Consider the following 25,488-nt stretch of genomic DNA (forward strand, 5'->3'; position numbering starts at 1 on the left):
CTTCAAGAAGGGCATCTGACAGGGCGGTTCCTGGCCCGACCCAGCACAGGTCACACAGACTCCTGGTACCATGAAGGACTCATGCTGAGTTAACAGAGGACCCAAGAGGACTTGGGCAGAATGTGGTATTGAAATTGATGGCAGGATTTAGAATCCTATCTGAGATTTACCAAATTTAGGTTACTTTCCATAGTCAGAGCTCAGTAAATGTTTGATGAGCAAACAAAGACATCCCAGGATCCCTGTGAGGTTCCCCACAGGTATCTCAGCATCATTTCTAGAGCTAAGGTCCCAGAGTGCCCAGCGTCCATCACTAGGGCTCTTAATTATGAGAATCCCTAAGGGAAAAGATGCCTTCAGTGCTGTGGCCTCCCCTGGCATCACGTCCCTAGCATTCGCCAGGAGGAGACAGTGTCCCACGGGCTCAGGAGCGTGTCACTGTTTGTGAATGTTCTCTGTTCAGTCCCATCCCTGTTAAACTAAACCAGCCTGTGCATCCATAGACTGGTTCTCAAAACCAGTATCTCCTGAAAAACGTTCCCTAGGACCTCACAGTTGACAGTCTCTCTCATCAGCTGTGTTGAGGACGTGCAGTGTGGCACAGTGCCCTCATTACAGCTGTGACTCTGAGGCTAAGTAGCCATGTGGACCTAGACAAATCATCCTCCTTCTGAGTCTTTCCTCATTTGTCAAGGAAAAAAGACAGATCGCAGACCTGATATTCTATCATTTTTATTAATTTTTATTGACATTTGTGGTTTTCTGTTTCTCTGAGCCTTGATCACTGACTTGGGTTAGAAGTCCTCTAGAGGGAACAAACGTATGGACACAAGCAAGGAAGGCAGGGGTGGGGGTGGGATGAACTGGGAGATTGGGATTGACAGGTATACACTAATTTGTATAAAATAGATAACTAATAGGACCTTGCTGTATAAAAAAATAAGTTAAATGTAAAAAAAAAGTCCTCTAGGAGGAACTGGGTTTTCTTTTTTTTATTTTTTGCGGTACGCGGGCCTCTCACTGTTGTGGCCTCTCCCCTTGCGGAGCACAGGCTCCGGACGCGCAGGCTCAGCGGCCATGGCTCACGGGCCCAGCCGCTCCGCGGCACGTGGGATCTTCCCGGACCGGGGCACGAACCCGTGTCCCCTGCATCAGCAGGCAGACTCTCAGCCACTGCGCCACCAGGGAAGCCCGGACCTGGGTTTTCAATAACAGTAAGCACACCATCACTCAACACATGAGAATAATTAAGAACAGCTGCATACAACTAAAACCAGCTTCATTTGAAATACAGTGTTTAGATTGCTTAACCCTGTTATAGCGCCTAAACTCTGGCTTGAGAATGTGGCTCTAGAAGTCCACCTCAGCTCTGGTTTTCTTTGACCAGTCCAGCAGTGGGTTGGTAGATGGGTCCAGCCGATGGTTCTGTTTCATCAGCCTGTCATCTTCTTCCTTTGGCATTTTTTAAATGATATAACCTTTACATTCTCTAAACCTTCTGTCATTGCTGTCTGTGAACTTTCCAGAGTAAAGTACATTTTGAGGAGAGAATAGTTTGTGCATTTATCTATGATACTGTCATTCCTTGGTGTTTTTGAGGAAGAGTGAGAGAATGTGTTTCTGGGTGTGTAATTAAATAAATAACATGTGTTCTTTTATCCAACAGCTGAAGCAATGGAAGGCATTTGAAGAGGAAAACCAAACAGTCAGACACATGGCCAAATATTTCAGCACTCCCAGCAAAAGCTTGCACACCCAGTATGGTGAGGAACAGAGTTGCCACGTTAGAGGAGAGAAAAACTCCATGGAGAGACTCCTCACAGAAGTAAGCGAGACCCTGCCTGCTGGATTCTCTATAAAGAACTCCAGTCATGCATTGGTGGGCCCCATATGCCTCATTGCTAACATTCTTTCTCCTCCTCCCATTTCCCCAATTCCTAGCCATTCTGGTCTCCCTTAGCAGCAAGCAAAACCTCAACGTTTCGCCAGTGCCCCTCCTATTGCTGACCCTCACCCACTTCATTCATTCATTGGACAGATGTGTGCCAGGCATTGTGCTAAGTGCTGATGAACAAAACAAACAGAGTCGCTACCTTCGTGGAGCTCACAGTGTAGTGGAGGAAATAGATACGGATCAAGTAGCCATATAGTTATAAATGGTGATAAGAATTATGAAGGGAAAAATCAGAGTGGGAAGAAAGAGTGGTGAGGACAAGGGAACCTAATTTAGAGTGGTAGGAAAAGACTCTCTGAGCTGAGAGCTGAAGGTTAACTGCAAATTAGCCAGGCAAAGAGTGCAGGGAAAAGCATTTCAGGTGTGGGGAACAGCATTGTAAAGGCCCTGAGGAGTAGTGGATGCTAGCTTCTGCTGTGTGATACACTCTTTCTTTACATAGAGTAGTGCCCTTGTTTCCAAGATCCTATGGGGCTCCTTACTGTCTTTTCCAGGTGCTAACTAGAAATCTCAATCATCCTACCAACCCAGAAAATTAAGAGGTGTCTAAAGATGGGGAGGAAGGATGAATAGAGCTTCTGAATATCGCAGTAGCGCCAAGGCAGAGACAAGGGAGCCCCCAGTCCTCTTTCTTCTGTTCTTCAGCCAGATTTGGCACCTCTCCCAGAACTGGGCAGAGTGATGTGGGCTTGAAGAAAACACATGGGAAAGCTTGAGGCTGCACTGCCTCAGAGAGGAGGCATGGGGCCCAGAGGAATTAGCCAGTTTTTTCACACTAACTAAATTATATTCCATATTTTTGTTTTAGTAGAGAACATACCTGAGTAGGTGCTATATGGGAAATTATGCTTTTTCATATTGGACTGACACCGGGTGCTAATAGTCCCTATGCGAAAGGATGGTGTGATGGGGACCTAAGGAACGTAACCAATGAAGGGATTCAGCTCCCCAAGCACCCTCAGTCCCTCGCACCATTCCCTTGGTTCTGGACCTTTTTTTCCATCAGAGTAATAATACTTGTCCTTTCTTTACTATTTCTTTACTATTCTTTACTATTTCTTTACTATTTATCAAGCATTCAGGACCTTTTTTCAGAGCCAGATTTCTTCCCACCTGGCAAGGGAGTAGCATTGCCATTGATACTCTCTGAAGTCTTCAAAGAAACATTTTTTTTCAGCTAAACAGAAGGCCAGAAACTTGGCGAGAACACCCAGGATGGTTTTCATTCACAATCAGCTAATGTTGGAACAGCCAAGTGGCCTGACTCTTTAGCCTTATGGTAATTTGTGACGTTCTTTTTGTACTCCTGCCATGCTACCCTGTTTCCCATGCAGTGACTGAATCCGCTCTACCAAAAAGATGCCTTGAGTCTGCAGAGGCAGGGCCCTAATAGGGAGCAGATGCTTAGGTAGTAAAATGCTGGACTCCTGTCCCCGACACCCCACACCTGAACACCTTTCCCAGAGCAGGCCTGAGAACCAGCAGCCCATCCCAGAGCCCTGCGGCAGGTCTAGAGAGTTTCCGGTATCTGAATCCCCAGCTCCAGCACTGCCCAGTGGATGAACACAAGAATCTCTCCTGCCTCCGTAACCCCAGCTTCTCGGCTGCATTTCCTTCCTCTGCAGCCCCTCTGCTGCCCCAGTGTCCTCCTCCTACTTTCGCACCATCTGGGCAGTCCATCTTCTCATTCTTGCCTCCCTTTCCCCATGGCAATGGTCCCCAAAGGCTGTTTGGGGCAGCATCCATCCCTGACATCCCAGGCTGTGTGGAGGCCAGCAGGTAGAACCTTCCCAGAGCTTGAAGAACCTCCCTTCTACGCTCTGCAGCAGAGGAAACTCACCTTTACTTTTCTTCCTTGGAACACAGAAAGAGGGGGAGATTCCATTTCTCCCTGTGGCCTGCACCTTATGAAACATGCCTGTGGATGTGTTGCTTCCCTGGATGTGCCAAAAGTGATCATTAATAAGCTCGTTTCAGTGCAGCTGCCGTGGTCAGTCAGATTCTGGTCTCACCGTGGCAAACCACGCTTCTGATTAGTATGCAGCCATGGTGAAAACAGAGTCCACTTCCTTTTCTGTAAGAAGGGAGATTTACTGATTAGGCTGGTGTTTCTAAATCTGTCACCAGCCAGCTTCAGATGTTTGGTTTGCTAGAGAAGAGTATTATTCCCAACTCAAGGTTTATACTCTTTTCCTATACTCTAAGGAATTTGTGGATAAGGCACAAAAAGGCAGCACTCATATGGTAGTTCTATCTGTAGTTTTTTAAGGAACCTCCATACTGTTCTCCATAGTGGCTGTACAGGGAGATCAGCTCGGTGCTTTGTGACCGCCTGGAGGGGTGGGATAGGGAGGGTGGGAGGGAGGGAGACGCAAGAGGGAAGACATATGGGAACATATGTATATGTATAACTGATTCACTTTGTTATAAAGCAGAAGCTAACACACCATTGTAAAGCAATTATACTCCGATAAAGATGTAAAAAAAAAAAAAAAGGCAGCACTCAGAGTTCACTTGCTGGGGTAGCTGTCATCAGCTGATGGCTCCCTCCCAGCTCTGTGAGGCGGTAGGGCCTCCTGAAGCCAGCGTGAGAATGTGCCAGGTGGGCTTCACGAGGAAGGGCTGGTGAGGAGGAAGAGAGTTGGGGTCCCTCCAGTGCAGCCAGCGCAGTCACCCCCGTGAGATGCTCAGAGAGATACCTGGCACCACCCAGATATCACGAAGAGCCTGAGTGAATGTCTTCCTGTTACTCACCCGCTCTGCTCCTGGCGAGTCCTTGAGTCACCTACACTTCCGCGACAACGCCCAGCTTACCGCTCTGTGGCTGAGGAAAAGGGAGAATGAGCAGGCAGGTGCTCAGCTGCAAGTCCTTCCGCTTATTCACCAGTTGCTCACTGGTTCGGAACTCCCTCCTGAGGGTAAGAGAAGTCTAAACCAGGATGACACTGGGAGTACCAATAATCAGAAAAATCACCTTCCTGCTTATAAGTAGGGAGCAGTAGGTTTGCCTTGGAGTTGCTGCCAGAAGACTCTTGCTGGACTAGTTTACCTAATTTACTGTTCCCTCAAAGGTTCACTTCTGGGCAACTCTTCCATATCTACTTGAGAAGAAACCACAAATTCAATTCATAGGCAAGTTGTGTCAGGAATCCGAAAGAAGGGAAGCATCCTTTTACTTCTAGGGCATAATAAATGGACATCCAGATGCTCATCCTCAGCTTCTAAAGAGGCTGACAGCAGAGAGGCAGCATTTTGGTATTTGGACAAGCACTTCTCATTATCTTCTCCAAACTCTCGACCCCGTGTCATCTGCCCCAAGACCCATCAGCTCCCCACGATGATCTCTCTCCTGCTCCACTGCTTTTGAACATGAGAAATTCCAGAAGGTGGACATCAGGTCTAAACCAGACGATCAGCTGCTGTAGCACCAAAGGATGCTCAGGGCACACCCACTGCTGTTACTCTTCCTCCTACTTCATGCCCCATGGTCCTGCAGTTAGAACAGGCACATCTCTGCAGCTGTCACCTGCCAGCCTCCCGGGCACTGCCTGTTTATCAACTGACAGCCATGCAGCAGGTAGGCAGCTCACCAGCAGAACTGCCCAACTTCATTTATCTTCTGGGCTCTCTTCTAGTTCTACTGAATCAAGCTATCAGGGACTTAGGCCCAATAATCCTTTTTTTTTTTTTTTTTGAGCTTCTCCAGTAATTCTGATGCCTGCACTCCTTTGGGAGATACCGACAGCTGATAGTGCCACATTGGTAGCTTTGGCCTCCTACCCGCAAGTTCCAGCCAGGGGAGGTGATAACACCAACCTGAGATTCTCATTCCCCCCTAAACTGCCCCACCCCCACCCCTGGCTCCAGTCTTTTCACTTTGGCCCAGGAATCTCCATCCTTCTTGTTCTTCCCATTTTCTAGGCTGTTTAGCAACTGGCAAAATGCTTGTTTCCCTATTCCTTCATTCCCTTCAGAGATGCCTCAAGATCATCTGTATCTTGCAGAAGTATGACATACCCAGAGTTGGGCCATCCCAAACACTGTTCTGACTGGTGTCCTGCAGAGTGACCTGACCCCCTGTGTTCTGAGCAAAGTTGAGCGGGTGCTGCAGCAGCCAGCGGGCAGCTAGACTGTGCCTCCCCTGACCGCCCTTCTCGCAGACAGTGCCACAGTCTGGGGATGTATGGGGAGGCTGAGATCATACAGCAGTAAATCATAGTAAACCGTTACTGAGCACACGTGGCAGCTCTTGTGCCAGATGCTTTGTATGCGTCATCTCATTTCACCTCATGGAGGGACCTCCTCAGAGCCTAAGATCACCAGCTAATACGTGGAGAAACTGGGATTTAAACCAATGTCTTCTGATGCCACCCTTTCTCCAGCATGGGAGACAGTGTGAAAGCCCTCAGCAGCATCTTTTGTTGATGGTTTTGCTTTTGTTTTACAGAAAAATGCTGTGATTGAAAGCTTGCAAGAACAAGTAAACAACGCCAAAGAGAAGCTGGTGAGGCTGATGTCAGCTGAGTGCACCTATGACCCCCCCGAAGGGGCTGTCCCGCCTGCCTCTTCCCACAGCAAGGACATCCTGGCTGCAGCCCCTCCCCATAGCCTAGCAGCTCAAGGGTCTTTGAAATGTCTCCCTGACTCTCTGAGTGATACCAGCCCGGCCACCCAGGACTCCCAGAGTACCTCAGCACCCGCCTCAGGTGTACAAGGCGTCAAGGGGCCTGTGGAGGACACCAGCCCCTCACCGGGGCAGAAGGAGAAAATTGCTGCCTCCCAAGACTTTTCTGACCATTTAAATTTGGGCTGCAGCCAGAAGCCGCGGGCTGAGCAAAGCCAGGGTGTGGAGAGAAGAGACCAGGTACCCATGGCCCTCAAGCAGGGTCTCACGCCAGGTGGAGAAGGCTCTGTTCTTCAGAGACAGGGGCAGCTGGAGAACTCAGAGGGGCCCCAAGCACGACCGTCAAGGGTGAATTCAGTGATCAGGGAGAAGCTTCAGGAAGTCCTCCAAGATCTGGGCCTGGGCCCTGAGGCTCCCGTCCCCCGTCCCCCGTCCTGTCCCCAGCAGCCCTGGAAGAGCAGTGCCTGCTGCAGCCCCCAGAAGATGCCCCTCTCCAAGGAGCTGGGCTTCAGCCCGTACATGGTGAGGAGAAGGGGCGCGGCACAGCGGGCTCGCTCGCACTTGCCAGGTTCTGTGCCCTCCTCTGTGGGGCGTCGGGTAAACAGGGCTGATTCTGGGGCACGCACTGGGCGAAATGTGCAGGATAGGGACAGCGCCTGCCTGGACCCCCAAACTGCAGATTCCAGAGTAGCAAGACCCTCTTCCGGGAAGCCTTTACTGCTCCCAGCTCCTCAAGGCAAGGCAGACTCCCCGGAGGGCAGCAAACAGTGCCAGACAGAGCCCCAGGGAGCCGAAGGGAGCCGCGCAGCCCTTTCTCACCAGCCTTCTGGTCCTGGCCAGGCGCTGTGCCCCGCTGCCCCACGCCGAGCCAGAGCCTCGCCGGACCTGCCTGAGCAGCGGCTGCAGCGGTCCCCAGTGCCCCCAGGCTGCCCTTCCCTGTCTCCTCCACACAGCTACCTCGACACAGAATCCAGCAGCTCGGATGAGTTCTTCTGCCGCTGCCACAGGCCCTACTGTGAAATCTGCTTCCAGAGCTCCTCTGATTCCAGTGACAGTGGCTCGTCAGACAGCGACCCTGAGCCTGCTGGGAGGCTGGCTTCCTGGGAAAAGCTGTGGGCCCGCTCGAAGCCTGTCGTGAACTTCAAAGATGACTTGAAACCCACACTGGTGTGAACAGCAGAGCAAGTCTGGACATAGAGCTCTGTCCGGGACAAGCCATACCATGGCCTGTTGTGGCCTTCGGGGAATAGACCAGTGCCTTGCATTGGACCAGCCCTTACCATGTTTCAGCTATGCTCACTTGAGCACTGTGGTACCTGGAGCACTTCTCGATCTATACAAAGAGGGGTATTGCCTGTCTTGTTCCTACCTCACCGCATTCCTGTAAAAGACTCCAGCCGAGTGCCCATAAAGGATACCCTTGGATAAAAGGTGCTCAATGAGCACAAAGGGTCTTCTGTCCTGGTCAGCCTATAATGTACAGAACTCTTCATATATACCTGATGGATGGCTGGGTGGACAGACAGATGGAGAAATGGAAGGAAAATTTCTGCAGAACCAGAGTTGTGAACTGTGATCCACCAGACTGGCTTTTTGGCGGCAGACCTGCTAGGAAGGCGTCTCCTGTGTCTTTGGGTGGCCCGCTCTTGGCAGGGGCTTGTTTTGTTTCTGCTCAGCTTTGTGAACGGCACCACCCCTAGGTCCCAGCTTCCAGCCAGACTCAGCTCAGAGCCAACTGTACACCTCTATTTGGTGTTCATGTCTTTATACCGTTGTGGCACCTCGGCATCATCCCTGAGACAGTCAGGTGTCCATGGGGCCACAGGTGACCCAGATCTCTCTCCTGGGCTCAGATGGCACCGGAGGCCCCCCGCATTGACTTTGCCAGTGGTGCAGTTTTGCAATAGCAGGAAGCACGCACTGGCAATCTCTGTTGAGGTTGGGGAGGCCCTATTGGTCAGGAGGATGCCAACTAGGGCTACATGACCACTGATGGCTACATAAACCTAAAAACAGAAAATGGGAAAATAGAAAGGAAGAAATGGGGGAGAAGGTAGGGAAGAAAACAGGTTTTGAACATTTACCTTGAGTCTAGCATGGTACTTGGAAATATCAAATATCGGTAATTCCTTATGATAACCCCATGAAATAGATACTCTCGTTCCCACTTTTACAGATGGAGATGATGAGGCTTAGAGAACTGAGGTAGCTTCCCCAGCGTCACATTGCTGGAGAGGGGCCCATGTAGCGGCCCATGTGAGACTTGGCCACAGCTCACAGGACTCCAAGTGGGTAGACTTCCCTGGGGCACATCTCTTCACTTGTTCTTCTGGGAGTGGCGGGCAGAGCATGGCAGGCCAGACAGCAAAGCAGGGGTAGTGTAGGAAGCTGCAGTGCACTCACCCTGCAGTCCAGGATGACAAAACTGGGCCCCTCACCTCGGGAAGCAGCCCTCCACTGCCTCAGGGGCCCACTCACACCTCCCACGGCAGCTGGGGAGTTGGTGAAAGATAAGTGCCAGGATCTCATCTGCCAGAGCCACACGGAGAACACAGCTGGATCCACTTCACTTGTTGCTGAGCTAGTTGTTGTTTACAGGCTGTTCCCTGCCTGTTCACTTGTGCGTGCATCTGTGTGTGTACTTATGCTGGTGTGCAGGAGTTTGGGCCTCATTAGGTATGTCTGGAGGGGAGCACGTGGCTTTAAATGTCTCACAGAAGATGTATCACAGACTCTTGGTGGACCTTGTGAATCTCCAGACACTGGACCAGGAGGCCCTCCTGGTAACACAGCTTCTTCTATTGTCTACTTTTAAATACAAATATCATAATTTATTCTGCGTGTGGGCTTGTAGTTTCTGCTTGTGCTGTTTGTATGCTGTCCAAGTGAGACCTTAATAAAAGAAATGGCTCTCAAGGCAAGTCTCTTCAGAAATTGTAGTTTGGGGCTGGGGAGGAGGGGCACAGACAAGACTGAACCACCCAGAGGAGTGGAAATGCAGCAGCCATTAGAGTTGCTGCTGGTTTACCCTGGGTTCCAGGTGTATCTTCTACCACACTTCCATTTGTAACAGATTCTTCTGTGGTCTCCCCGTGCAGCTTCCTATCCCAGAAACACCTGCCCCAGTGGGTAGAGGAAACTCTGGAGACCCTCAATTCTTCCCACCCACTGGGGATCCTGTGGTTGGGCTTCACCTCCTTCAGCTCCTTTCCTCCCAGTATGTCACCGCTAGCAGCCTACTGTTCAGTAGTGTGGAATATGCAGGCTCTAAACCTGGCAGTGCTTCTCTCACTCTCTCTGCTCCTACACCCTCAGTTCCCTCATCCCAGCCCTTCCACATCTCCATCTCTCTTCTATCTAGACTTTCTTTCCCCTCTTTGTGCATCTTGTGAATGACTCATCCCTCAAGGCTCAGAGCATTCCCAGGTAAAAATGACATCCCCTAGTTAAATGAAGAAAGATGTTTTGGGGACCAGGCTTCACACTTAGTTGTATAGAAGCTTCTAGCATCCATTTTTCCTAGAATGACTTTGTAACACTTGCTAGACTTTGTTGAAAAGATGGAGAATCTACCCTATATTTTCCTTATTTATCATTTGGTTTGAAAACTGTATGCCAAGCACCACAACTTCCTGCCCCAGAAAACCGTCTCCAAATCTATTGCTTACTGTGTACTACCTCCGCACCCACTGCTCACCAGCTTCTTCCCTAGATCTTTTACTCAAGACCAGCTAATCCAGTGATGAAATTCTTGGAAGGATGAGTATGCCATGACTTCTGGCCTGCTCTTGACTGTTACGCTCTTGAAGAAAGGGCAGAAACTTGGTGCAAAGAAATCCTAGAGAAGTAAACATTGCCTCTGCTGTTGTCATCGGGGCTGTGCCTGTCTCTGTTGGTCGTAAGGTCTGGCATGAAGCCCAGCCTGCTTCTTACCCAAGTATTTGTTGCTTTGCTGATTGAAATCTTAGGGTTGGAGGTGTCCATCCTGATCCCAAAGTCTGCCCCTGTCTCTGGCCCGGGTCAAACTCTCTTTCCTTAAAGGATCAACTTGGCCTCCCCGGAGCTCGGGAGAAAAGAGCATCAGATGTAGGAGGCATGTTTTTAACGAACCATTTCACTTTGAAAACGGTAAAGAGAAAAGTCAATGCACATTCCACAAAAATCTCTTCTGTATCTATATTTATTTTATTATATTTAGATGTGTCTCCTTCACAGATTGCAAGTTCCTGAAAGCACTGAGTGTGTCTTCTGCATCTTTGTATCCTCAAGAGTAGCCATCAGAGAGCTTTGCACAGAGTATGAGCCCAGTAAATGTTTGATGGATGGATTTCTGGGCAGATAAGTGGATGAAACAGAGGAAAACAAACAAAGGAAGGCAGAGAACCTGTAATGCAGCAAAAAGGGAGGCAGAGCCATCTGGCTTCACTGCCTTTCGATGAGGTAAGAGCAAGAAACAACATCACTGAAGAACCCAGAAGTAACTGAATTCTGAAAAAGACAGTACTTTAGGTCTCTTAGAGGGAGGTGAGGTAGAGTGACAGAGTTACTGGAAGAGAAACAAAGTTACTGTGTTAAAGGTGTTCTCTTAAAGATGCTTTCCTCACAGGCTTGTAACTAAGTAGCCAGCAGTACTAGCAGGAGGACAGTCTGTTCATCTTTCTCACCATCATCTTCCTGAGTCCCCTTTCCCAGAGCCCCAAACAAAGCAGTTGTCTCTGTTCCCTCTGGCTGCTGCACGTCTCCCAGTGACAGCCTCTGGGCTTTGTTAAGGGAGGTCTTAATGCAGAGATGGCAACCTTGGGACTGAAAGCAGGAGAGAGGTTACTTGTCCTCAAGCTTTGCTCTTCCTCACATCTGGTACCCACTCTGATCTCTTCCTCCGTGAATTGTTTCTGATGTTAGCATCCCCAGCCGAACTGCATTTGAATAAGGGAACATCTTAGAATGTTCAGTTCACTATCAAGGTCACAAAGAGAAAAGAAATGCCAGTGTCACGAGGCAAAATAACCTGTTACGAGTTTGACAAGATCTGGGGTCAATGCTTCCCAACCCTTTTCATTCTTTGACTTACCTTTGGATGTCTAAATATACTAGCAAGACACGTAGGTACAGAGAATGAGTGCTTGGGAAGGGCCCTGGAAAGGTCTGTGGGTGACTAAGAGAAAAGCAAGAGGGCATGGAAAAAGGAGGGAAGGAGGGCAAGAAGTGCAGAAAACTGAGAGAGAGATGAAGGAGATGGGGTGAAGGAGGAAGACAGAGAACCAAAGGCACCCTGCTTAGCTTTGTCCGTGGACATTGTCTCTCTTGTAAATGAATGTGCTGGTTCCGGTCCGAGCTGAGAGAAAGTGGGGCTCACTTCTATGAAGAAGGGCAGGGAAACCCTTGCAGAGCCCTTTCTTTAGTGTATATGTAACCATTGGTTCATTCCTCTACTTTGCCGCTAGACCATGAGCTTCTTGGGCCTGCAACTTGTTATAATTATCTGGGCGTACCCAGCACCCAGCACTGTGCCTGGTGCATGGGTTGATGCTCAGCAGATGTTTGTCAAAAGAAATCAAGAAAAGAGTGGCCTCGCCAGAACTGTCTCAAGGGGGACCCCAGGGAGGCCACTCATAAGAGCTGAGGTCACCTGGGAAGCAGGGCTTAGATGTCTCATTGCGGACTGAACTGCAGTGCTGTTGATTCACTGAGGTTTAAATGCTCTGTGATAGTGCCCGGACCCTTTCTCAAAAGAAGGCATTTCAGATGGGCTCTCTTCTCCACTAATTTTTGTACAGTAATTTTCCCCATGAACTGCCAGGGCTTAGAGTCACCCATGTGACTGTGTGACTTTCAGCAAGTTGCATAACCTCTTTGTAGCTCAGTTTCCCCAACTGTAAACTGGGATAATAACACCTACCTCATACAGATATGAGGGTTAAATAAGTTAATATTAATTATTGATTTGAACTCTGCCTGGCACATAGTAAACATTATATAAGTGTTTGTCTTAGAAAGTTGTTTGGGAAACACAGCTTTATATTTTAAAAGCCTCTTTATGTTTTCTTGCTTTATTCCAAAATTCCCATTCTTGTGTTCAATTTGTTCCTGATGGAAAGGTCTTCTAAACAGATCTGGTAACGTGAGGATGGCCCACTTCTAGTACAGCAGAAATTTCTCCCTGAACCCCTTCAGCCCACTTCTAGGACAGCAGAAATTTCTCCCTGAACCCCTTCCAGGTCAGGTTCACTTACTGTGGGGTGAACATCCACCTGCAGGACTCAAATATTAGGGCAGGCCTAGGGAAAAGTACAGTTGAAAGTCAGGAAATCTGATTTTTTAAGGTGGAGCCAAAGACAACTATTTTCCTTTACAGAAATATTATGCACTTTATAATAGACAAAAATATATAGGGTACCTTCTATGTGCCGCTTAATACTTGTCTTATTCAAGACTTAAAACAACCCCACAAAGTAGTTATTTCTGTTTTGCAGATGAGGAAACTGTAACTGGGAGAGGTTGGGTAACTTGCCCAAAGTCACACAACTCGTTAGAGGCAGAGCCAAAGTATAACTGAAATCTGACTTGATTCCAAAGCCCTTTTAGGACACCCCAACGCTGGTTCCAGAGCATGTGCTACAGGCGTGCTACCAGAAGACAGAAGGAATTTCAACCTGGCAGGGCAGGGACCCAGACTGAGGTTTTCTCAGGACACCAAGGTTTCCTTAGGAAAAGCAAGCTGGTCTGGTTCTGTAAGCCTATTGCAAAACCCTTCATTGCTGAGTCATTGAACAGCATATTCACGGCTGGAAGGGAGCTTTCTTTTTTTTTTTTTTTAACATCTTTATTGGAGTAAAATTGCTTTACAATGGTGTGTTAGTTTCTGCTTTATAACGAAGTGAATCAGCTATACATATACATATATCCCCATATCTCCTCCCTCTTGCATCTCCCTCCCACCTTCCCTATCCCACCCCTCTAGGTTGTCACAAAGCACCGAGCTGATCTCCCTGTGCTATGCTGCTGCTTCCCACTAGCTATCTATTTTACATATGGTAGTGTATATATGTCCATGCCACTCTCTCGCTTTGTCCCAGCTTACCCTTCCCGCTCCCCATGTCCTCAAGTCCATTCTCTACGTTGGCGTCTTTATTCCTGTCCTGCCTCTAGGTTCTTCAGAACCTTTTTTTTTTTTAGATTCCATATATATGTGTTAGCATACGGTATTTGTCTTTCTCTTTCTGACTTACTTCACTCTGTATGACAGACTCTGGGTCCATCCACCACACTACAAAAAACTCAATTTCGTTTCTTTTTATGACTAATATTCCATTGTATATATGTGCCACATCTTCTTTATCCATTCATCTGTCAATGGACGCCCAGGTTGCTTCCATGTCCTGGCTATTGTAAATAGTGCTGCAATGACCGTTGTGTACATGACTCTTTTTGAATTATGGTTTTCTCAAGGTATATGCCCAGTAGTGGGATTGCTGGCTCGTATGGTAGTTCTATTTTTAGTTTTTTAAGGAACCTCCATACTGTTCTACATAGTAGCTGTATCAATTTACATTCCCACCAACAGTGCAAAAGGGCTCTCTTTTCTCGACAGCCTCTCCAGCATTTATTGTCTGTAGATTTTTTGATATGGCCATTCTGACTGGTGTGAGGTGATACCACATCGTAGTTTTGATTTGCATTTCTCTAATGATTAGTGATGTTGAGCATCCTTTCATGTGTTTGCTGGCAATCTGTATATCTTCTTTGGAGAAATGTCTGTTTAGGTCTTCTGCCCATTTTTGGACTGGATTGTTTCTTTGATATTGAGCTGCATGAGCTGCTTGTAAATTTTGGAGATTAATCCTTTGTCAGTTGCTTCATTTGCACATATTTTCTCCCATTCTGAGGGCTGTCTTTTCATCTTGTTTATGGTTCCCTTTGCTGTGCAGAAGCTTTTAAGTTTCATTAGGTCCCATTTGTTTATTTTTGTTTTTATTTTTATTTCTCTAGGAGGTGGGTCAAAAAGGATCTTGCTGTGATTTATGTCAGAGTGTTCTGCTTATGTTTTCCTCTAAGAGTTTTATAGTGTCTGACCTTATATTTAGGTCTTTAACCCATTTTGAGTTTATTTTTGTGTATGGTGTTAGGGAGTGTCCTAATTTCATTCTTTTACATGTAGCTGTCCAGTTTTCCCAGCACCACTTATTGAAGAGGCTGTCTTTTCTCCATTGTATATTCTTGCCTCCTTTATCAAAAGTAAGGTGACCATAGGTGCGTGGGTTTATCTCTGGGCTTTCTATCCTGTCCCACTGATCTATATTTCTGTTTTTGTGCCAGTACCATACTGTCTTGATTACTGTAGCTTTGTAATATAATCTGAAGTCCGGGAGTCTGATTCCTCCAGCTCCATTTTTCTTTCTCAAGATTGCTTTGGCTATTCGGCATCTTTTGTGTTTCCATACAAATTGTGATATATTTTTTTCTAATTCTGTGAAAAATGCCATCAGTAGTTTGATAGGGATTGCACTGAATCTGTAGATTGCTTTGGGTAGTATAGTCATTTTCACAATGTTGATTCTTCCAATCCAAGAACATGATATATCTCTCCATCTGTTTGTATCATCTTTAAGTTCTTTCATCAATGTCTTATAGTTTTCTGCATACAGGTCTTTTGTCTCCTTAGGTAGGTTTATTCCTAGGTATTTTATTCTTTTTGTTGCAGTGGTAAATGGGAGTGTTTCCTTAATTTTTCTTTCAGATTTTTCATCATTAGTGTATAGGAATGCAAGAGATTTCTGTGCATTAATTTTGTATCCTGCTACTTCATGAAATTCATTGATTAGCTCCAGTAGTTTTCTGGTAGCATCTTTAGGATTCTCTATGTATAGTATCATGTCATCTGCAAACAGTGACAGCTTTACTTCTTCTTTTCCAATTCGGATTCCTTTTATTTCTTTTTCTTCTCTGATTGCTGTGGCTAAAACTTCCAAAACTATGTTGAATAATAGTGGTGAGGGGCTTCTCTGGTGGCGCAGTGGTTGAGAGTCCACCTGCCAATTCAGGGGACACAGGTTCGCACCCTGGTCCGGGAAGATCTCACGTGCCACGGAGTGGCTGCGCCCATGAGCCATGGCTGCTGAGCCTGTGTGTCCGGAGCCTGTGCTCCGCAACGGGAGAGGCCACAACAGTGAGAGGCCGTGTACTGCAAAAAAAAAAAAAAAAAAAAAAAATTGGTGAGAGTGGACAACCTTGTCTTGTTCCTGATCTTAGAGGAAATTGTTTCAGTTTTTCACCATTGAGAACGATATTGGCTGTGGGTTTGTCATAAATGGCCTTTATTATGTTGAGGTAAGTTCCCTCTATGCCTACTTTCTGGAGGGTTTTTATCATAAATGGGTGTTGAATTTTGTCGAAAGCTTTTTCTGCATCTATTGAGTTGATCATATGGTTTTTGTCCTTCAATTTGTTAAAATGGTTTATCACATTGATTGATTTGCATATATTGAAGAATCCTTTCATTCTTGGGATAAACCCCATTTAATCATGGTGTATGATCCTTTTAATGTGCTGTTGGATTCTGTTTGCTAGTATTTTGTTGAGGATTTTTTATCTATGTTCATCAGTGATACTGGCCTGCAGTTTTTTTGTGTTTTTTTTGCGGTACGCGGGCCTCTCACTTTTGTGGCCTCTCCCATTGCGGAGCACAGGCTCCAGACGTGCAGGCTCAGCAGCCATGGCTCACGGGCCCAGCCACTCCGCGGCATGTGGGATCTTCCCAGACCAGGGCACAAACCTGTGACCCCTGCATCGGCAGGCGGACTCTCAACCACTGCGCTGCCAGGGAAGCCCTGGCCTGCAGTTTTCTTTCTTTGTGACATCTTTGTCTGGTTTTGGTATCAGGGTGATGGTGGCCTCGTAGAATGAGTTTGGGAGTGTTCCTCCCTCTGCTGTATTTTGGAAGGGTTTGAGAAGGATAGGTGTTAGCTCTTCTCTAAATTTTGGTAGAATTCTCCTGTGAAGTCATCTGGTCCTGGGCTTTTGTTTGTTGGAAGATTTATTTTTAATCACAGTCTCAATTTCAGTGCTTGTGATTGGTCTGTTTCTATATTCTATTTCTTCCTGGTTCAGTCTTGGAAGGTCGTGCTTTTTTAAGAATTTGTCCATTTCTTCTAGGTATCCATTTTATTGGCATGTAGTTGCTTGTAGTAATCTCTCATGATCCTTTTTATTTCTGCAGTGTCAGTTGTTGCTTCTCCTTTTTCATTTGTAATTCTATTGATTTGAGTCTTCTCCCTCTTTATCTTGATGAGTCTGGCTAGTGGTTTATCAATTTGTTTATCTTCTCAAAGAACCAGCTTTTAGTTTTATTGATCTTTGCTATCATTTCCTTCATTTCTTTTTCATTTATTTCTGATCTAATGTTTATGATTTCTTTCCTTCTGCTAACTTTGGGTTTTTTTTGTTCTTCTTTCTCTCATTGCTTTAGGTGTAAGGTTAGGTTGTTTATTTGAGATGTTTCGTGTTTCTTGAGGTAGGATTGTATTGCTATAAACTTCCCTCTTAGAACTGCTTTTGCTGCATCCTATAGGTATTGGGTTGTCATGTTTTCATTGTCATTTGTTTCTAGGTATTTTTGATTTCCTCTTTGATTTCTTCAGTGGTCTCTTGGTTATTTAGTACTGTATTGTTTAGCCTCCACGTGTTTGTATTTTTTACAGATTTTTTTTCCTGTAATTGATATCTAGTCTCATAGCGTTGTGGTCGGAAAAGATACTTGATACGATTTCAATTTTCTTAAATTTACCGAGGCTTGATTTGTGACCCAAGATGTGATCTATCCTGGAGAATGTTCCATGTGCAGTTGAGAAGAAAGTGTATTCTGCCACTTTTGGGTGAAATGTTCTATAAATATCAATTAGATCTATCTGGTCTGTTGTGTCATTTAAAGCTTGTGTTTCCTTATTTATTTTCTGTTTGGATGATCTGTCCATGGGTGTAAGTGGGGTGTTAAAGTCCCCTACTATTATTGTGTTGCTGTCGATTTCTCCTTTCATGGTTGTTAGCATTTGCCTTATGTATTGAGGTGCTCCTATGTTGGGTGCATAAACATTCATAATTGTTATATCTTTTTCTTGGATTGATCCTTTGATCATTATGTAGTGTCCCTTGTTATCTCTTGTAACAGTCTTTATTTTAAAGTCTATTTTGTCTGATATGAGAATGGCTACTCCAGCTTTCTTTTGATTTCCATTTGCATGGAATATCTTTTTCCATCCCCTCACTTTCAGTCTGTATGTGTCCCTAGGTCTGAAGTGGGTCTTGTAGACAGCATATATATGCGTTTGTTTTTGTATCCATTCAGCCAGTCTATGTTTTTTGGTTGGAGCATTTAATCCATTTACATTTACATTAGTTATCAATATGTATGTTCTTATTACCATTTCTTAATTGTTTTGGGTTTGTTACTGTAGTTCTTTTCCTTTTCTCGTGTTTCCTGCCTAGAGAAGTTCCTTTAGCATTTGTTGTAAAGCTGGTTTGGTGGTGCTGAATTCTCTTAGCTTTTGCTTGTCTGTAAAGGTTTTAATTTCTCTGTCGAATCTGAATGTGATCCTTGCTGGGTAGAGTAATCTTGGTTGTAGGTTTTTCCCTTTCATCACTTTAAATACGTCCTGCCACTCCCTGGAAGGGAGCTTTCTAAAGCTACCCAGTCACTCCTGCCCCCTTCAGGAAGTTAATGCCAAACACACGGGATATTGAAAACAAGCAAGTCCCTTGTTTAAAAAGACCAAACGCAGTCCTCCAAGCTGAAAGTGTTTTCTCAAGTGTCATGCCCTTTAAGTGGGAGAAAAAGATGATGCTAGGCAAGAGCCCCAGAAGACCCCATGATGACTAGAAGTGGTGCAGACCACAGGGCTTCTGCAGAGAATGGGGGAGGGCCATAGAATCTCTTCCACCCAGGTCTCTACATTGCTGAAAAACTTTCATTGTTCCCACTTCCTGCAGGATGAACTGTCACCTTGCTTTGGGATTCGAGGCCCTCCCTTATGGATCTCAACCCTCCCCCATTCTCAACTTGCCTAAAACTCCCCTCCTGGCTCCTGCCAAATGGGTTTACAGTACGTTAAGCAGAGCATGCCAGCACCCACCTCAGGCTCTCACTTTTGTTCACACCAGCCCCTCCCTCCCTCTAACCATCCCAGCCTAAAGTGACCTTGCGTTCCTCTGACCAGTTTCAACTGGTCTCGGAATTTATTATCTTGAGCTGTTATATAAGTCCTTCATTGTTAACTTTTCACATGTTCATTTCTTGCCTCTCCTACTAGATTATTAGGGACTGGAGGTCAAAAGCCATGTCCAATTTATCATTGCACGTCCGCAATATCTTGCGCAGTGCCTGGTGCCTCATAGATCTCAATCAACATTTCTAGGTTTATTTTGAAGACTGACCAACTGTCTCTTTGTTCCCACCTTTCTGTTTGTACCAAGTGGGTCTTGAGCAAACAAACAGGAGTTTGCAGTGTTTTTCTCTCAGACTGTACTTGAAGTATAGCATTTCAGAGGATCTCTGCTGTCTCATTAGTTGAGAGTCCATTACATGCCAAGCATTATGATAGAGGCTTGCAGATAATGCTGGAAGAAATCAAGCTAACAGGACCCAAGTAGTAAGATCCCTAAAACTCTGGACCCAATTTCCCCAACATCCTCAAAACAAACAAATACAAATCAGCAGCGGTGAAAGCCACTCCTCTGGATTGTTCCCATCTATGAACACCTACAGAAAGCTGAAGCCTCCTTAAAAAAAGGGACACCAGGTTGTTTCTGCTGTTGTTGCTACTGCTCCCACCATAAAATATAATGGAGAGTCAGAAACAGGATACAGATCTGTCAACACATTCTTCTGATGTCACAAGCAGGCACTTTTATACTCAGGAAAAGGAGGCCGGGCCGTACCAGTGGAATGCAGCCAGATGTCTTATTTCCAACAGTTATCCCTGTCACTCTGGAACTACAAGAGTCTCACGACTGGCCCAGTGTGGCCTGGGTCTTGCATACAGAAGCCACTGCTCTCAAGCCACATGCTAAAAACTTTCTTCCATCTGAAGCCCTGCCTATAATTTCCAGGACATCCCAGATCAAGGTAGGGTCTTGACATTAGTATTTTAAGTTCCCAAAGTGATTTTCATGTGCAGCCAGAGTTGAGAGCCCCTGGGCTTTGGCTCTGATCTCCTGGGACACCAGAATGAAGCTTCTGGGTCCTGCCACCATCTCCATCCCTACGCTTTGCCCAACTCCTGGCCTGGAGCAATCCTACCCCTTCCTAAGCATAGACTGCAGGGGTTAGGAAGGTAGATGGATTATAAACATTCTATTCTCCCCTTACTCTCTCCACTTCTCTCCCTTCATCTCAGGTGTAGGTCCCTCTTCCTCCATGACCCTTTCCCGCACACCTCAGCCCACTTCGCCCTCCCTCTGCAACAGCAATGATCCAACAGCTGCCCAGCACACACTCACTCATGTGAGGCGTGCAGCCCCTCACATGGATATTCATCTCTCTCCGGAAATCACAAACTCCTCGGAGACAAGAGCCATTCTTTTTTTTTATTTTAGTGGTTTGAGAGATGGCCATTTTTAAAAATTAATTAATTTATTTATTTTTGGCTGCTTTGGGTCTTCATTGCTGCACGTGGGCTTTCTCTAGTTGTGGTGAGCGGGGGCTACTCTTCATTGCAGTGCACGGGCTTCTCATTGCTGTGGCTTCTCTTGTTGCAGAGCATGGGCTCTAGGTGCGAGGGCTGCAGTAGTTGTGGCATGCAGGCTCAGTAGCTGTGGCTCTTGGGCTCAGTAGTTGTGGTGCACGGGCTTAGTTGCTCCACGGCATGTGGGATCTTCCCCGACCAGGGATCGAAACTGTGTCCCCTGCATTGGCAGGCAGATTCTTAACCACTGCGCCACCAGGGAAGTCCAAGAGCCATTCTTTGAATGTCTTTATGCTCTGACAGGGATGAGCATGGAATGCTGTGTACACAATAGACATAAGAGGTGCTTAAATATTAATAGAGAGAGAGAGGGAAGGGAATGAGAGAGGATAAATTCTTATTCAACAAATATTTATTGCACTTCTATCATAAAGCAGGTGGAGAAACAGTGAACAAGTAAGTAAAAGATAAAATTTCCCAGATAGTGGTAAGTGTAATAAAAAATAATTAAACCAGGGTAAAGAGATAGGAAATGGATGAATAAATAAATCAATGAGTGAATTTATCAAATGTCTAGTAAATGCAAACTCCACAAACATTTAATTTACATCCACCCAGGGTTTTCCTCACCAGCTTGTACAAAAGCAGAAGGGGGCCACTGAGTGTCTATATTATTTTGCTAGGGCTGTGGTAACACCACATACTGGGTGACTTAAACAACAGAAATTTATTATCTCAGTTCTAGAGACTAGAAGTCTAAATCAAGATGTCAGCAAGATTCCTTCTGAGAGTTGTGAGGGATCTGTTCCAGGCCTCTCTCCCTAGTGTGTACCCTAATGACCTCCCTGTAACTTAATTCCCTCTGTAAAGACCCTATTTCCAGTTAAGGTCACATTTGAGGTACGGGGGTTAGGACTTCAACATACAAATTTTGGAGGAACACAATTCAACCCATTACAGTGTCCAAACAAAGATTTCACCTTTCTATCAGGATCCACAGAGTTTACCACTTAAAGATTATTTTGTTCAGTTGTAAGCTCCTTGAGGGCAGGAACTGTTTGTTCATACCTATCTCTCAGGTTACTAGGACCATTCCTGGCACATGCAAGATATTTCACAAATGTCAGATTGAATTCACTTTTATTCAAGAAAACCCAGAGTGAAGGCAAAGCCATTTAACTCAGGAAATCAAGAAAGGTTGATAGCCTACAGCAATTCCTGGAATTCTCTGAGTCAATGGAAATTATGTTTCCATGACACAGAATCTGTCTAGATTTCTTAATTAGGGGTATTTGCATGATGAGAGGAGACTTGTTTCTGAATAGTCATTACTTTCTTCCTCTCACATCAATGGCCTCTGCTTCTGACATCAGAATTATCTCTACAGCAACTACATGAGTCACAGAGAGAAGGTCTGGCTCTCAGTAGGGGAATGAACAGCAGGAAAGAGGGAGCACATCTTAAGATAGAGACCCCTTACCAAGATGTACAGGAGAAAAGGAGGGCCCACAGCTCAGCCTCTCAGTTACCAAATGCAATAGAAACAGCAACTAGCTTTAACCAAGTGTCTTCCCACCTTCAGGATATGCTGCTACTTCCCTTCCAGCTGCTCAGTAAAGGTCTCCAAAGCTCCACACCAGCTGAGCCCCCCGCCCTCAGTCCCTGGATCAACTGTGAAAAGCTCAACATCCAACAACCCAGAAACAAGACACATGGGTGTGAGAGGTGCGAGCCATTACCTCCATCCTGCCTGACGCTCGCTGAGCTCTATTATGCGCTTACATCGTTCCCTACAGACTTCAGATACGGCATCTCAGTCCAACCACCTCAGATTCTCTGAATGGGGGTATTCCAGACCTGAAGACATGCTTCCCATGTCTTCTTTCACCACTAAAAGTGTTGAATGAAGATCTTAGCAAGGCTTTGTCAAAGTGGGGCAGCATTCTTAAGATCTGTTTGTTCAGATAATCAAAAAAAAGAAGTCAGATGATTACGCAGGAAAGTGTTCCCATGCTTTCTCTTCCATCTATAGCAGATGTTCAGTTCTCCAGGTTGGACACCAAGCAAAACCCTAAGAGAAACTTTTGGAAGATGATCCAGAAAGCTAAGGCATATCAATCCAAATTCCAGCCAATAATAAAGGAGAGAACATTTTCACTGCTGTGAAGAGGCTGCTGAAGAACCACAGTGCAAGTGAAAATGGTTAAAAACAATGAGGAGCTGTTAGTAGTGTCTGTGAGGGAATGAGACCAAATCCTTGGACTACAGCTTCCCCCGGGAGCTCTGGGGAGAGGACTCTGGCAGCAAATGCACACAGCTTATAATTACAGGACTTTCGACCTTCACTCCGGGAAGTTGGACTGGATCCTGTAAAGGCCGGAAGGAATTTGTTTTCCCCTGTGGCCTAAGGCTTGAATTAGTGTTTCTCAAATGGAGAAGATATTTTCAAGATCTCTTTGAGATTTTTTTGAAATTTGGCTTTTTATTTTAGTGATAATATAAAAGCAAATTTTAGCTTGTTTTGAATCATCTGGATGACTTTTAGAATGTTCCATGAAACTTCAGTACCAAAGGTTGTGCTTGTGAATGTTTTCATAATAAATGAAGCTCAAATGACGTCAGGGCTTGCTGTATAAGCGAGGATTTTGAAATGGTTTGAATGTAAAAAAACTAGTGGGAGAATTGAATCATCACATGGCAGATAGTAAATGTAGACGATTGTATTGTCCAAAAATGGGCTCAGCGATATTCCTGGTCTAAATGCTCTTCCAGAACCTTGTCACTATCCCCTTAAGAGGTAGAGTCTATATTTCCTCCCCTTTAACCTCAGTGGGCCTTTGTGACTGCTTCAACAAATAGAACGTGGTTGAAGTGATGCTGCATAGCTTCTCAGGCTAGGTCATGAAAAAGATAGAGCTTCCTCCTGGCTCTTTCTCTCTGAACACTTGCCCTTGGAACACAGCTCAGGCCCCATGGAGAGGCCACACATGGGTATTCTGGCTGGAAGACCCAGGTAAGGGTCAGAAGCCAGCGTCAACTGCCAGGCACATGAGTGAACAAGCTTTTAGATCAGGGGTTAGCAGATTTTTACCTGTAGGCCAAATCTGACTTATTGCCTGTTTTTATAAGTTTTATTGGAATACAACCACACCTATTTTTTTGTCTATGGCTTCTTTTGTGCTATAATGCAGAGTTTAGTAGTTGCAACAGAAACTATATGGTCTGCAAAGGCAAAAATAATTTACTATCTCATCTTTTACAGAAAAAGTTTACCAACCTCTGCATTAGATGATTCCAGCCCCCGGTCTTCAAGCCACCCCAGGTAAGTCCTAGGGTGCAGACACAAGCTGTCACCACCAAGCCTCAACCCAAATCAAAGATTTCTGAGCAAAATAAATGTTGCTGTCTTAAGCCACTAATTTTGGGATGGCTTATTTCATAGCAATAGATGATTCAAACAGTTTTATAAGCATGCTGGATTCAAGAAGACCTTGCCATAGCAGATGATTTCATATTCAGATTCTAATGCTCAGAGTTTATCTTTGTATGTACCAACTTGCAACAGTTCATTAGCAGCAAGTATAGTAAGTAATTACAATAAAGGATTTTTTTTCATTCCCAGCTCTATAAGAGTTAGATTAGATGCCTCCTTTAATTCAGATTTCAATAACATCACAATGCTAATCTTATCTGTAAGAAAAGATAATTTTACATTATTATCTAGTAAAACTTCTTTAAAATTGGTCTTCAAGACTTGCTTGCTGGCATCATTATGGTTAAGCGTGTGATCTGATTATTCTGAACTATCAAACCAAGCTTTGATGATACTAGTGACATTCCCTATAACATACTTATGCAAACAGTTATTCTCTGCATTAAAATGAAGTCAAAATGCAGACAAAAACTAAACATGGACCCAAAACCAAAACGTTTTCTATTTTTAAACAACTTTGGGTCTAAAACTTTTGTTTTGCTAAAACAAAATATCATCTCTCACATTAAATTTAATTATATAGGGCTTCCCTGGTGGCGCAGTGGTTGAGAGTCCACCTGCCGATGCAGGGAGCACGGGTTCGTGCCCCGGTCCGGGAAGATCCCACATGCCGCGGAGCGGCTGGGCCCGTGAGCCATGGCCGCTGAGCCTGCGCGTCTGGAGCCTGTGCTCCGCAACCGGAGAGACCACAGCAGTGAGAGGCCCGCGTACCGAAAAAAAAAAAAATTATATAGAATTTTGTGGATTTTTAGGTTCAGTTTGATGATTTGGTTTTCTAATTGCCTAACCTGTAAACAGAGCTGTACACATAGGATTCTATACCTACTTTTACACATACATATGTGTATGTGTGCGTCTGTGTGTGCAACATCAGAATAGCCGACCGAGTTTATCTGTAATGTATAATTTTTCCTTTAAAAGAGGCCTGTACAGGGCTTCCCTGGTGGCACAGTGGTTGAGGGTCCGCCTGCCGATGCAGGGGACGTGGGTTCGTGCCCCGGTCCGGGAGGATCCCACGTACCGCGGAGTGGCTGGGCCCGTGGGCCATGGCCGCTGGGCCTGCGCGTCCGGAGCAACGGGAGGGGCCGCGGCAGTGAGAGGCCAGCGTACCACATAAAAAAAAGAAAAAAGAAGAAAAAAAGAAAGAGGCCTGTACATACACAAAAGGACAAATATTTTATAATTCTACTTATGTGAGGTAACTAGAATAGTCAAATTTATAGAGACAGAAAGTAGAATAGTGTTACCAGGGGTTGTGGGGAAAGGGGAATGGGGAGTTATTATTTAATGGGTGTGGAATTTCAGTTTGGGATTATGAAAGATTTCTGGAGAGAGAGGTGATGATGGTTACCCAACAATATGAATGCACTTACTGCCACTGAATTTAACACTTAAAATGGTTAAAATGGTAGATTTTATGTTATTTCTATTTTACCAAATTAAAAAGAGAGAGCGGCCTCTACCTTACTTAAATATAAGAAATCCCAGCCCAAACTAAGAGCAGCTGAGGATCTCTCTGGGATCTTCCCCTCAAGCCTAGATGCTTAACCTAGACCTCCGAGGTTTTAACGCTCAGAAGGTGAAAAGACCCCCTTTGGAAAGGGCACCAAAGAATCAGTGCCCCAGGAAAGAGCATCCCTCTCTCAGGCTGAGCCACCCACCTCTTTTGGTAAGGGGCCCCTGACTGCCCCAGAGCCTGGGAGGGAAGAAGTGATTCCAAAGCACAGCTGGACATTCTGAA

At 45.5% G+C, this 25,488-nt stretch overlaps 1 protein-coding gene across 2 annotated transcripts in view; it reads left to right on the forward strand.

Annotated features, from left to right (window-relative positions):
* Positions 1 to 9,412, forward strand: part of GPR156 (G protein-coupled receptor 156) — a 94,189-nt gene extending 84,777 nt beyond the window's left edge. For both annotated transcript variants that reach the window (XM_067738768.1, XM_067738769.1), the window contains 2 exons: positions 1,667 to 1,825; positions 6,402 to 9,412. In XM_067738768.1, the coding sequence (XP_067594869.1) occupies positions 1,667 to 1,825; positions 6,402 to 7,751 (1,509 nt within the window). In that variant the 3' untranslated portion in view covers positions 7,752 to 9,412. The remainder of the gene's footprint in view (positions 1 to 1,666; positions 1,826 to 6,401) is intronic.
* Positions 9,413 to 25,488: the final 16,076 nt, after the last annotated feature.

The sequence above is a fragment of the Pseudorca crassidens genome, chromosome 5 (assembly GCF_039906515.1).
Source record: "Pseudorca crassidens isolate mPseCra1 chromosome 5, mPseCra1.hap1, whole genome shotgun sequence".
In the NCBI taxonomy this organism is placed as follows: domain Eukaryota; kingdom Metazoa; phylum Chordata; class Mammalia; order Artiodactyla; family Delphinidae; genus Pseudorca; species Pseudorca crassidens.